Source organism: Xenopus laevis, chromosome 5L (assembly GCF_017654675.1).
Source record: "Xenopus laevis strain J_2021 chromosome 5L, Xenopus_laevis_v10.1, whole genome shotgun sequence".
NCBI lineage: Eukaryota > Metazoa > Chordata > Amphibia > Anura > Pipidae > Xenopus > Xenopus laevis.
This window is the reverse complement of record NC_054379.1, coordinates 49470429-49484625: the sequence shown is the minus strand read 5'-3', so window position 1 is coordinate 49484625 and position 14197 is coordinate 49470429. Positions and strand designations below refer to the sequence as shown.

General features: G+C 37.2%; 1 protein-coding gene across 3 annotated transcripts in view; it reads right to left on the bottom strand.

The window, feature by feature from the left end:
- syne1.L (spectrin repeat containing, nuclear envelope 1 L homeolog) overlaps positions 1 to 14197 on the bottom strand; it is a 285490-nt gene that overhangs the window by 119368 nt on the left and 151925 nt on the right. For all 3 annotated transcript variants that reach the window (XM_018263031.2, XM_041562725.1, XM_041562726.1), the window contains 12 exons: positions 12265 to 12442; positions 11025 to 11207; positions 10196 to 10339; positions 8622 to 8777; positions 7242 to 7406; positions 6101 to 6273; positions 5561 to 5714; positions 3666 to 3809; positions 2917 to 3081; positions 1610 to 1927; positions 968 to 1123; positions 23 to 193 (listed from right to left, as the gene is read on the bottom strand). In XM_018263031.2, coding sequence (XP_018118520.1) covers positions 23 to 193; positions 968 to 1123; positions 1610 to 1927; positions 2917 to 3081; positions 3666 to 3809; positions 5561 to 5714; positions 6101 to 6273; positions 7242 to 7406; positions 8622 to 8777; positions 10196 to 10339; positions 11025 to 11207; positions 12265 to 12442 — 2107 coding nt within the window. The remainder of the gene's footprint in view (positions 1 to 22; positions 194 to 967; positions 1124 to 1609; positions 1928 to 2916; positions 3082 to 3665; positions 3810 to 5560; positions 5715 to 6100; positions 6274 to 7241; positions 7407 to 8621; positions 8778 to 10195; positions 10340 to 11024; positions 11208 to 12264; positions 12443 to 14197) is intronic.

Sequence of the window (14197 nt, the reverse complement as noted above, 5' to 3'; positions counted from 1 at the left end):
ATAACTAGTCCTGCACACTTACTTCCAAGTTCTTTCTTTTCTTTTCCATTGTTGCTTTATCCACTACACCAATATCTGATGTCAGAGTTAAGAATTTTCTCCGTGCTTCAGCATACCACTCTGTATAAGATCTGATAGACACTTCTGACTCTTCCGAATATCTGAGCTCTTCTTCCAAGAATTTCATTTGTTCCTTAAAATGCAAATCAAAGCAAAATCATGAAAAGGATAATGAATGTAATATGTAATATACAATAAATGAGATAACCAAAATGAGGCGGCTAATGGGTTAGTGTCACAGCTGCTTTTACCATATTTATAACTACACATCAATGGCTAGTGTAAAAAGTGGTGCAGAATATTGTATTTTTGCACCACTTTTCTTTATAAATGTTTCCTAAATAAAACAATATACAGAATGTATTTAAAATATATTCCTATTCGTGGATCTCTCACAGGGGCAGAACACCTTTACATCCACTTTAAGTCTAATGTAGAGTGATATTCTGAGACAATTTGCAATTGGTCTTTTAGTTATTTAGCTTTTTTGTTTACCAGCTGGTTCCCCAGTTTGGTATTTCAGCATCTATCTGGTTGTTAGGGTCTTATTTTCCCTAGCAACCAGGCAGTGGTCTAAAATGAGAGACTGGAATAAGTATAGGGGGAGGACTGAATAGCAATAAAAAGTAACTATAACAATTAAATTGTAGCCTCAGAGAGCAACCCTTTTGGCTGGTCAGTGATCCCCATTTAGGACATAGACAAGGAAGGCAAATAACCATAAAGAATAAATATTGAAGACCAATTGCAAAGTTGCTAGGAATAGAACATTATAACACACTCGAACCAAAGAACCATTAAAGCGTTCCAATATGGAGATAGGTACAATCTAATTTTCTTCTTTTCAAGGGAGAATTATTTGTTGTTGCTAAAACTGAATCCTCATATTGCATGGTTGTCCGTTTACCAGAATATGAAGGATGACTGCTTGGTAACGGGATGTGAGCATGGTTGCCAGGCTGCCCACTCTGCTGTTGCTCTTTCCATCTTCTAAGACCCGCTGAGCCAGTGTTCCCACTTCTTCCACCTCATCCTTGTACACTAAAACCTCATCGTGCCATTTCTAAAGCAAATGTAAGAATTAGAATCATGACAGCATTTGCGATAAAAACCCAGCAGATATATAGATGATTGTTCATAGTTCCCTCTACCCAAAAGAAACTGGTACAGAACAGTGAACTAAATGAAGAAAATGAAGAAAATAATTGTCCTACAGCTTGTCATTAAGGCAAAATACTAAACATTAAAGTGAAATTATTACTTGCATTGGAAAGTAATGTCTGGAAAAGACCGTTTACTGTTTCTAGTAAAAGTAGAGCATTTCCATTAAAGTAGAGGGACACGGTCATAAATTTGCAGCCTCTGCTGTGGTTTGAGAGCCCAATTCCCAACAAGAGCCTTATTCAAGTCTACAAGGCATTTTTTTGTTGCTAATATACAGTCATTTTTATTTTTAGGAGTCCTCCAAAGTGAAGTTTATAAAACCAGGAAATGATAAGCCAAGTGTAGTTGGATTTGACCTGACATTCGATGATAAATATAAATTTACCTTCATTTGGTGCAGCTGGGTCTCTTTTGTTGCTCTATCAGACTGACGACTTGTTCTGATGTTGACCTTTCCCTCTATGGATGTTAGCCATTCATCAGTCTTTTGGAATTTATTTTCCATTTGCTTCAGCTTGCTCAGGGTAGAATTAAGCTGGCTCCTTGTTTCTGCAAGCCTCTGCTGATAAACTTGCCAGTCCTGTCTCAACGATTCAAGCTCCCGTTCTTCCATTTGTGGAACACCCAAGGGTATAACTTCCTCTCTAGTGTGCAGTATTGTATTGAGTAAAGCCTGACCTTCTGCACAGCGCACCTGTAACTCCTACAATAAAAGAGGAACAGTTTTCCTTAGTTATCAATAACGGGGACACAAATGACTTAATTCAGTGCATTAATAATAATGGTAATAATAATCAGGCAAATTCCTTACTATAAATGTATGACTTGTGAAATACTTCTTACATTAAGCAGACGTTTGCCAATTATATTGAATATAAATGATAGGGGCCATAAAGAGGTTCTTATCAAATATTTGTTGTGTGAAATCTCATACTACCATATTTTTTTTAATGTTTTCTCATAAAGAGCCTGTTGCAGGCTTTCTTATATTTCTTATTCAAAACTAATAGACTGGTGATCATTGATATTGATCCTCCATTGATTTCCAGCAGTGGACAGACATATCAAATCATAAGCATGGCTAATTTCTGAATCTAGTCTTTCCTTAAAAAAAATCTGTCTTTCTGATATAAAAGTGACCCCTTCCCCCTAACCGCCCCAGCCCTAGCCCCACCAAAAATTCTAATGCTAGAATTCTTCTTCTCTCATGTAAGAGAGAACAGACCCTCCACTGCTGAAATCCTTATCTTTGCTTCCCATTAAACAAATAATAACTACATTTTATAACATACAAAGCCCTTTATTCCTTTGTACCGCCATATATCTCTTCTCTTGTGTCTTCATATATTTCGGTCAGACCCCTCTGTTCCTCTTATAGCCACAGCTTGGTCACACCCCAGTCAAAAATAAACTCAAAGACTACCTCTACAGTCTTGGAACTTACGATGCAGCAAAAACAACTGTAAAGTACAGCAGTTATTATCCTCCTATTTGTGTCTGGAAGTTATCTACGGGGCAGGGACTGCTTGTGTCTTTAACACTTTGTATTTGTTCATATTTTATCTTTGTATTGTGCCCTGTTTTTGTTCTATCAATGTACTGTTCTAGTGTTCAGTGCTGTAAGCACAAGAACACTGTAGTGCTATATAAAGAAAAATATAGATATATGCATACAAGTCTCTCTATATTTACCTGCAACTCCAGCAATGTAGCTTCATGCATTTGGGTATCTCCATCAAGATGCATATGGCAATCCAACGTTTCAGTCTCCAGCTGTAACCATTCTTCAAAAGATTTTAGCCCTTGCTGATAATCCTGGTGGGCTCTAACTAGTTTATCCACTTTGAAAATTGCATCCTAACAAAAAAAAGCATTACACAACAGGTTTACACCACAGGTGCAGTTCTTTACCCCACTCTGTTCTCGAAACAGGGGTTGTTAATTTAACAACTGTGCTGTACCTAAAGCATGGAACATTTGATGGCAACTTTACTAAAGTAAACAGTGCATTGATGTAGACTGGTATTTTACAGGTCTACTATCTTGCACAAATAGTTGATAGAACAGAATGAACGTGCCGTGAGTTCTGTAAAATCTTGTAATTTCTATGTTGAATTTATTGTTGTTGCTACCAGTGGCATACCTGTAAAAGAAGCAGACACTGCAGCCATGGGGGGGGGGGGGGCAGAGGGCCAGGGGCCTGGGCTTTGAGGTCACCTTCTTCTATAGCCACTCAAAACAGTGAAAATGTATTCTCCTGATGTCTGAGCAAGTGGGCAGGTCCATCAGGACCCTCCAAAGATCTTTTTGCGGGGGAGCCCTTCATTGTTACGCTGCTGGTTCCAACCTTTAATTTTATTATGAAATGTACATTTCTGCTACCAAAAAAACCTATTAAAGATTTGATTATACACTGAATAAAAAATAAAACAAAATGTTACCTTTGCCTTCTCCTTGAGAGCACTGTAGTTCTCCTGAAGTTCTTGGAGCTCAAGCTGAGTGACATAATGCTCTGACATACTGGAGCCTTTCACCTCGATTTTCTCTAACAAGCTGCCGTGGCTCAGAATTTCTTCATTCAGTAGCTGTGACAATTCAGTTAATTACTTGGTATTTTATTCTACAGCATACATTGGCACGCATAAAACCTTTTTTATCGCCTACTGCTTTCTATAATGTATACCACAATACAAGGCATTGAGTGAGTTGAGATGCTTTTTTAAATAAATAGAGAAGAATAGTGATGGGCGTATTTGCTGCAAATTTCCGCCTACGAATAAATTTGCGAAATTGCCTCAACAATTTGCCGGCGCCAATTCTAGCCGCCTATTGACTTTAATGAGCATCAGAATTGTCGCCAGCCACAGACACTCACAGCTGTTACAGTACTATTTAGAAATGTATGGGTAGGAGGCCCAGAGAATAAGACAGAATACAATGTATTTTTTTGATATTAAAGGAGAAAGGAAAGCTACCAAGGCAGTTTATTGCCAATAAATTACTAATAACAGTGCAAGCTAGAATTCCATTTTTATTCTTTAGAATGCTTTTACAAACCAGAACAGCTCTAGACACTGTCTCTTTTTGTTTAGGATAGCAGCTGCCCTATTAGTTTGCTATGACATCACTTCCTGCCTGAGTCTCTCCCTGCGCACTCATAGCTCTCAGTTTACAGCAGGGATGAGAGAGGAGCACACTGAGCATGCTCAAGCCCAAGCCCTGGAGGTTTAAGCTGAAAACAGGAAGTCTGATACAGAAGTCCATGTGTACACAATAGAAGGAAAGACATGTGGTGTTTCTTTTACAAAGCATTTCTTTAAGTGTTTACTAGTGTATTCACATAGAACTTTCTGATAAAGCTTACTTGGTTTTAACCTTGCCTTCTCCTTTAAATGCAAGGGTGAAGAGACAGTAAAGACGTTGAAGACTCATTTAAGCATACTATATTGCTGGCATATGATATTGACATTTTACTGAAGTGCTTCAACTGAAACCCTTAGCCGGTATCATGTCTTATTAGTGCTTTTCTATAATAGCAGAAGAAAGAAGTGTACCATATACAGGAAAGTTTCTTAGTGAATTAACTTCCTGCATTTGGAATTAAACTCCCTAGACACCAGCCCAAAATAATACTGTGCACACATTCAAGGTAGTGTAATAAAAGATAAAATGTTTGCTTTGCCTAGGTCTAGTAACTCATAGCAACCAATCAAATGTTTGACCAGTAAATGTCATTCGCTGATTGCTTGCTGTGGGTTACAAGACTGCGGGTTGCAAATGTTTCATCTTTTATTACATTATCGTGTGCTATAGCTGAGCATAATCAATAGCTTCCACCTTTGCTTTCTAAATACATCACAACTGCTTTAAGTTGCAATAATGTTTCCTCGTTAACCTGTAGAAGATTATTAATGCAAACTATGGGCGAGCAGTCATTTCTCTCATTACAGTAGTGTCCCTGGTAGAGATATGCGGGTCAAACCAACCATAACTTGACCCTGGAGAACCCAAACCAGACCCTGACAGGACAAGGCGGTAGTGGGGCACTAGCAGGTCCTGCCGAGGAATGCAAACTGTTTGGTCAGAACCTGTCCAATGGGCTTCTGGGCCGGCCTGCGCATCACTAGTCCCTGGGACTATAATATTGTAGCAGTCAGAGCTTTCCTGCTCTTATACAAATAAAGAACATCAGTAATAATTTTGTATGTCTTCTGTCAAGACATACTCAAGGCCACATGGGGAACAACTAAAACCAGCGTGGGCTGACTAAGTATCTAGCTGGTTGGGAAGTGTATATTTTTTACATTTTACATATTTATTTATGTAGACTACACACCTTGACTTTGCTTTGTGCTGCAGTTTTTTCCCTCAGTTCAGCATACTGCTTGCCCATGTCATGAAGTCTCTCTTCCACTCTTTCCATCCAGTTTGAGAACTGCCGGACATCATCTTGATAACTTGTCCATTTAGATAAAGCTCCTTCAAGGTGACTGCGGAAGGCAAGTGAAAGTCAGAGCAAAGCATAAATATGAGCTCATCATTTCATCTTCTGTCATTTTTTATTCTTTACTAATTCTTAACTAATTATTTTCGCCTTTTTTATATATATCATATAAAATGTCTATTGTAGTCTATGCGAATTCGGGAATTCATGTTAGAGATAGGCTACAGTATAGGCAATAGGCTACAGTCCACACATTAAAATCATTGGCACATGAATATAACACAATATAATATCAGCACATGGCACATGCTGCTGCTTGGCTATATCCAGTACTAGGACTGTACACATTTGCCTCTTTATAAGGAGAAAGTCAAATCTTCAAAATCTGTAAACCACTAGCAAGCCAGAAACAGATTGAATTGCCATTGCTACCTTTTACACTGTATGCATGATGACAAAAGGGATGCCCAGGTATTTTTAAGGTCTTGTAGCTGATTCTGGATGGCAGGTGCCCCTTCTGGAGATGTATTCCTTACTACAGACTCGCCTCGGCTTAATAACATGTTCATCTGAATTTCCTTCTCCTGTTTCACCAGCAGCAAGGCCTACAAGATACATATTTCGATTAGATATCAGATTAAATGGCAATATTTTGCACTGAAAATCATTATCTAAATTAGACTGAGCTAATGGTATACATGTTTACCAGTTATCCAGAATGCTCGGGACCTAGTGTTTTCCGGATAACCGATCTTTCCATGATTTGGATCTTCACACTTTAGGTGGTTCACCTTTAAGCTAACTTTTAGTATGTTATAGAATGGCCAATTCTATTCAACTTTAAAATTGGCTTTTATTATTTATTTTTATAGTTATTTGCCTTTTTCTTCTGACTCTTTGCAGGTTTCAAAAGGGTGTCGCTGACCCCTTCTAAAAAGCAAATGCTCTGTAAGGCTACAAATGTATTGTTATGGCTACTTGGTATTCCCCATCTTTCTATTTAGCCCCCTATTCATATTCCATTCTCTTATTTATATCAATGCTTGGTTGCTAGGGGAAGTTTCACCCTAGCAACCAGATTGCTTAAAATGCAATGCTGAGTTGCTAGGGGAAGTTGCACTCTAGCAACCAGATTGCTTCAAATGCAATGATTGGTTGCTAGGGGAAGTTGCACCCTAGCAACCAGATTGCTTAAAATGCAAATTGAAGAGTTGCTGAATAAAAAGCTAAATAACTCAGAAACCTTAAATAATAGAAAATGAAATTGCAAATTGTCTCAGAATATCACTCTCTACATCATATGTAAAGCTACCTCAAAGGTGAACAACCCCTTTAAGGCTACTAGAAAATCACACAAAGATTAAATAAACCCAAAGGACTGGTTATGCTTCGAATGAGGATTAATTATATCTTAGTCTGGATCAAGTACAAGGTACTGTTTTATTATTACAAAGAAAAAGAAAATATTTTTTAAAAATTTGAATTGTTTGTACAAAAAGGAGTCTATGGGAGAAATAAGAAGATTAAGCAGAAAAAATACAAGCACCCCTAGCAGTATTCTATAGCAACTTACCTCCAACTTGGACATCCTACTGTCCAGGACATTTCTATCAGCAGTAGGATGGCAGTAAGACTGAAGGATTTGGATAGCTTCAGATATCCAGTCTTCAAGCTCAATCATTCCCTGAGAAAACTGTTGGTGTTCTGCTACAATCCTATCCATTCTTGACATTTTTTCCTAAATTGAATGTCAGAATGAAATGCGTATTTATTGATGATACGGGAAGCCAGATCTTTATTATCTATATACTTACGGGTCACTTTTTTGTAGTTGCTAATATCGCTTAGGGTACAAAATAAACAGCTATAAGATACAAAATCCATAATTTATTATAGAGGAAGTTCACTTTTAGAAACTTTAAATATGCTATTCTATGCAAATGTTCAATTGTTTTTATATTTTAACAGATTTTTTAAAATCCTCGTTGTACACCTGCTGCTTGGTTGCTAGGATAAAGCCCTAGCAACCAGATATTAAAATGCTAAGCCTGCCAACTGAACAACCATAAATAATTATTTATAATATTATTTATAAACACTGGGCAAATTTGCTCCAGGGCAGTAACCCACAGCAACCAATCAGATGACTGCTTGCAGTATTCATCCTGCAGCTGACTGTAAAAAGCTAATCAGTGATTAGTTGCTGTGGATTACTGCCCAGGTGCAAATTTGCCCAGTGTTTATAAATGAGCCCCAGTGTCTTCCTCTTTTATGGTTTACAGTTTTGAATTTCTCTTTTTAAATAAGGGTCACTGACCTTGGCACCAATAAACATATCATTTTTTGATGCTACAGTTTAATTGTCATTGTTTCTCCAACTCATACTCCAGTTCCTAGCAACCAGATAGCTTTTTAAGTTCCAAAGTGGAGAACTTCTATTCCAAAAGCAAAATAATTCATAACACACAACAAAATAAAGAATGAAGACTATTCGAAAATTGTCTCAGAATATCACTGTTTCCCTCAGTCGGTAGAAAGGGGAACTACCCCGTTAACACTTTTGAATGTCTTCTATTATGAAGAAATATATTTTCCAACTCTACTTTTGATATCTGGAGGGCGCTTGTGATCTTAGTGATGAGATGTTGCTTCTCCTGTAAATATTTGTAGATATTTTTTTTCTATTATTTTTCAATTTATCTCGTTAATCTCAGGCCAAAAAAAATGTTTAATCGGGGGTTACATTTTTGTGGAGGGAAATGCACCCACCCCCATTGCACCCTAGCAAGACCCTCCTCTATGCAGCCTACCCATAATTCCAGCAATATGTTGAGGATAAACACTCTAGAATACATCATCAAAAGGTTAACGTTACAAATAAAAGCTTTAAAAAAAGCAGAAGAAAAGTTGCATTTGAACATAGTTGCAGAAAGCACACACAGTAGAGCATTACCTTAGTAAGGCTGCTTAATGCTAAGTACTGAGCAGACAGCTGAGACCCCCTGTGCGCAAAGCTTTTGCAGGCAGACTGTCCTTCCCTCAGCTGCTGAGCCTTGTCTTTTAACCTGGTGATCTGTGGCTCATGAGAGCTTATTTCTTCTTGGATAGACTGAAGAGCACAAGCACATTTCAAACAAAGAGGAAGGCGATGCAAGCAACACAATGCACACAGGAATACAAAAAGCATGACACAAATAAGACCTATGACATACTTGTTAACAGGGTCATCTAACAGTATAAATATAAAAAAAAACTATTCCACGTGTAATGGTGTCTGTCCTAGCGCTGATTAAGTCTAGATATAGGTATTAGATAAGGGCCAATATAAACTTACACATTTTGTTAAATATAAACATCTCCCTTTCACAGCAGTCAGTTGGCATTTGAATTGGGAATATTCTAAAGTTCTGATTGGATACTGGCTGGCTCTTGCCCAGGTTACATTAAAGCTGCAGTCACACAGATAAACTGGGCACACCATGAAGAAAGAGCCAAAAACACTAGCAAACACTTTGCACCTAATCTGCTCTTTTTTTTTCCTTCTGTGGATTTCAAATACACAAAGAAACAGCATAGGCGAAAGCTTTTTAGTTGGTTTTAATTCTGTTAAGTTCTACTTTTCTGTTTTAATACATTTTATGGCAATATCAACTTTTAAAATGCAGTCATTTCCAGATATTTATTAACACAATGATATTGGTAGATGAGACAGAGGTAGATACAAATCAGTCAACCACCTGCCAAGTGTCACAGTTACTGAATGCACATAAGAATGAAGCACCCAAAGCAAAGTACACAAATAGTCACAAAAAAGAAGCAATGCTGCCAGTCACCTATGCTTGAGACAGGGCTATGCTGCCTGTTTTTTGTAACCTGAAATTTTACAAACTTTCCCCTGTCGTCTTGTGCACATTCAGCTATAGCGACCCTTGGCTTGAGTGTTCACTGCTTTGTACCCAAACAAACTAGAATTCTGCACAATGGCAGTTGCTTTTAAATATAAAGAGACTTAGGGCAAGGCCAGACGTGGCATTTTTACGTTGGTCGGGAGTAAATACGCATAAACTGCACAGGTCAGTATTGGCGTTTTTTAGCAGAAACGCCAATACGTCAAGAAACGACCAAATCAATAGACTCTATGTGATCTGCAAGTTTGAAACCACACGTTACGTAAATACACAATACAATACAATACAAATTCTAGCAAGATAAATGACACATATACAGTTTTTCGGCCATTGACGTAATTACGCTGTGTATTGACGATCATTCCTGCCCCATTTTGCATGTAAATAGCTTTTCTATCTCTAAATAGCTTTTCTATTTTCCATTTCCAGCCAGCAGAATTATGGGGAACGAGAACAATGAGAAGTGCATGCTGGGAAAAGAAACCTACGTGAAAAACGCATGTTGATAATTGTGTGTGGTTTTAGTGGCGTATTTACTGCCCTTGCCCTTATGAAAACAGTTGAAGGATGGTAAAACAGCATATGAATGCAATGGACAAAAGTCATTCCTTGCAATTACCTGAAGCTTCTGCTGCTCTTTCCTTTTAGAAGGCAGGTCATGCAGACGGTTATTGCTGTCCTGTACTATCTTCTCAGTTGCACTAAGCCAGGTTTGAACTGGGTCAGCACTGGTTTCAAAGTCGTTCATTTGGATCTTCAAATTCTGGAGAGAACATGATAATTAAATTTTCACTCCAATATTCTTCTAAATAAAGGATGTTCAAACCCCTTCAGCTGCCTTGAACTCCCAGCATCCTCAAGCAACCAGTGCTCACAATAGCTGTAATCCTTAATCCAGCCCCATGATTTGTAGGTTACATCTAGCAGCTACCAGTATGTAAAATGTGGAAATATCATCACAGTTAATACATTAAGAAAGGTAACCATTATATAATATATCAATGTAGACAGGAATTTAACCTGGCCTTGACTCTAAAACAATGATTTATTATTAGCAAAGGATAAGAATAAGCATTTTGAAAGTCAATCGATTTTAACTAAACTCATCAAAGGCTAAACACATCTAAAATCGTCTAATACTGTCTGATGACTGTTTACTATGGTTTACTTGCTGAACCTAATGCACCGACTTTACAATATCCTTTAAAGAAGTAATATGATTATACGGCATGCGTTTATTGAATGAGCTTGTGATTAGCATAATTTTTGCTAATTGCTTTTATTTATGAAATACGTGTTTCTTGAGTTTAACAGCGCAAACCGTGAAACTGAAAGTAATCATTTTCCAATTCAATTTATAAATGTACCTGTGCCAGTTAAAGTCATCTGTAACGGTAAGGCTGAGACAAGAGGGGAGACCGAAAGACAGGCTCATTTGTAAATATTACCTCCAATGCTGATTCTTTTTGATGAAGAGAAGATATGAATCCCTTCCAGTTATCCTTTGCAGTGAGCATCTTCTGTCTTGTCACTTTAGCTTTCTCCTCTGTCATAATACTGTACAAAAGCTCACCCCTGATCATCACTGTCTGAAGTTTGTGTTGGCCATTCTCACTTTCAGACAGACATTCCTAATGTCAAATACCATGAACACAATCAATGATCGTTCCAGAACAGAAAGAATAAACAATATGTGGAAAACACAAATAAATTGCCACAGCTATATAAATTAGACACAGAAAAATATATAACTCATATTTTAAGACAACACATGGAAAGCACCCCTTCCCCCAAATTGCATTTCCCTTAAAGTGATACTAGGGGGCTCTTTAACAACAAAGGGCATTAAAAAAGGTGCAATCACCATGTTTTTTCCTGCAAAGTTTTCCCTTCATGATGGCATAACTGAGCTTGTGGCTGTTACACAAGCCTAGGTCCTTTGATCCTGCAATCACTAGCTTTAAAGGGAAAATCAACCCCAAAATAAAAATGTGCCTAATAAAAGAAAGAATAATTCTAAACAACTTTCCAATATACATTTGTGCTTTTAAAGTTATTTGTAAAAATTATTGCTATTGAAAGCAGCATTTGCTTAAAGGGGACCCATAACCTAAAAAATATATTTAAAAACCTGATTTTATCACATTAGTCAAGCCAAATGAACTTTAATTACACTATATAAATTATTTGAATCTTGTTTCCTTCAGTCTGGGAATTCATAATTATAGCAAGCAGACAGGAGCCATTTTGTGGACACTGTTAGTAAGACAAGCCTTACATCATCTTAGAATCTTGTTTGTGCACCAGAATGGGGAACACAATGTCCTCCCCATGCCCTGGCTACACAATTAAATGCCTAAGGCATAGAGGAGGGGTAGACAATATTTGATTGACAGGTGATATATTTAAATGAGCTTAAAACAGCTATGAATGCTTTAATAAAAAATAGAAATTGGATTTCATGTTTAATTCGAAAAGAACTTTTATTATACAACTTTTGGTGTCTAGGTGACAGGTCCACTTTAACGCTTGGTTATTACTTTTTTAACAATGTTGCAAAAGTCTTAGTTCCTAATTTTCACTTCGACCCTTGATAAATCTGCCTCTAAGTTTCATTGTTACATTGTCTTTCTGTGAATTGCAGTAAAAAATCTATTGTCTTAGGTATTTCAGCAATTGTTGCCATACCTGTATTTTCTGCAGACTGGCTGATGCTTCAGAAACACTTTGGGGGATATCAAAGCATTTGGCTGTTGTTACTTTGGCATTCACAAGCCACTGTTGGAAATCTCGGAAGGCCATGCGGAATCTCTGCTGCAGAGCTTGCTCATTATTCTGACAACCTTTGGATGCTTGTAAACAAAGACTAAAAAAGAGACAAAAACATTTAAGGGTAAGTTAAATAAACTTCAATATTTTGTGGCAAAATAAAACTCCCCAATAAAGAAGCACAGAAAGTGTGTATACAACACCAACAGGTATAGGACCTGTTATCCAGAATGCTCAGGACCTGGGATTTGCTGGATAATGGATCTTTACCTAATTTGGATCATTATACCTTCAGTCTACTGTACAATCATGTAAACATTAAATAAGCCCAATAGGCTGTTTTTACTTCCAATAAGGATTCATTATATCTCAGTTTGGATCAAGTACAAGGTCTTGTTTTGTTATTATAGAGAAAAAAAGAAAATAAATTTTAAAAATTTGGATTATTTGGATAAAATGGAGTCTATGGGAAATGGCCTTTCCGCAATTCATTGCTTTCTGAATAATGGGTTTCCGGATACCAGATTCTATTTCTGTACAGTCTTAAACTAAAGGCACAAGAAAGCAAATTCTTATTTTTTTATTTATGTTTAATTTCTTTTGTGCAAATTATAGCTTTTTTATCCGATACAAATTAGGGAAATTCCATTGTAGATCAATGCTTTATTCACATGTTATTCCATTTAAACTAAACAACCACCAATCTTGGTATAATGAATCATCAGTGCATTTATATCTATAAACAGCACATATGCAATGTAACGTTCATGTAATTAAAGAATGCCGGCAGACAGAATTTACTACTATGACAAGTCCTGCTTGGCTTGAGCACTGTAATGGTTAGTCTAAGCTCAGGATAGGGGTTAGAATTTCAAAATAGTAGCAGAGAGCTAGAGCAGAGTTTTTATGGGAAGGAGCAATGCCACCTCTTCATTGGCTTAAACTGGAGAGCATGTTTAGTAATTTGTGTAACTGACCATGCTCATGAGCCAACAGCCAAAGGAAATTCCTGAGGGAGGGTGCAGAGTGGGTTAGAGGAGCAGAAAGAATCCTAAGTGATAAAGGGAATGCTGCAGCCTTACTATTAACATTTGAACAACCAGAGTGGCAGTTATTTAGAGCTTTCAAAGAGGCTCTTCAGTGATTAAATTATTGTGTTGGGGGTTTACACGATAACATTCCAATAATTGTGAGTTCCTCTAACACTTAGCCTATGAGTAAGTGTCCCAACAGGCATTAAAAACGTGTTAGGTTTCTGTCCAACATGTCCTAATAAATATTTTGTATTTTTTTTAATCTATTGGCCCTTTATTCTTTTGGAGGAACTCACAATTATTGGAATGCTATTGTGGACTTGCACCCTGGGACTTGGGTGAACTGTGAGTATCCCCTCCTGTGAACATTTATTTACTTTTGCTTTAATTTTTTATTATATTTTTCCCTGGTAGTACCAATACTTTGTGCACCATTCATTTTTTTTGCAAACTTGGGGGTTTACATGTCCTTTAACTTTTTATTCATCAGCTCTCCAGTCTGCAATTTCAGCAATACGGTTTCTAGGGTCCAAATTCCCCTAGCAACCACGCACTGATTTGAATAAGAAACTGGAATATGAATAGGAGAGGGTCTGAACAGAAAGATGAGTAATAAAAAGTAGCAATAACAATACACGTGTAGCCTTACAGAGTATTTGTTTTTCGATGGGGTCAGTGACCCCCATTTGAAATCTGGAAAAAGTCAAAGGGATATAATTTAAAAAAAAACTATAAAAAAATAAATAACCAGTTGCTTAGAATTGGCCATTCTATAGGTGAACCACCCCATTAATACAGTGACTAATGTATACTTAGTG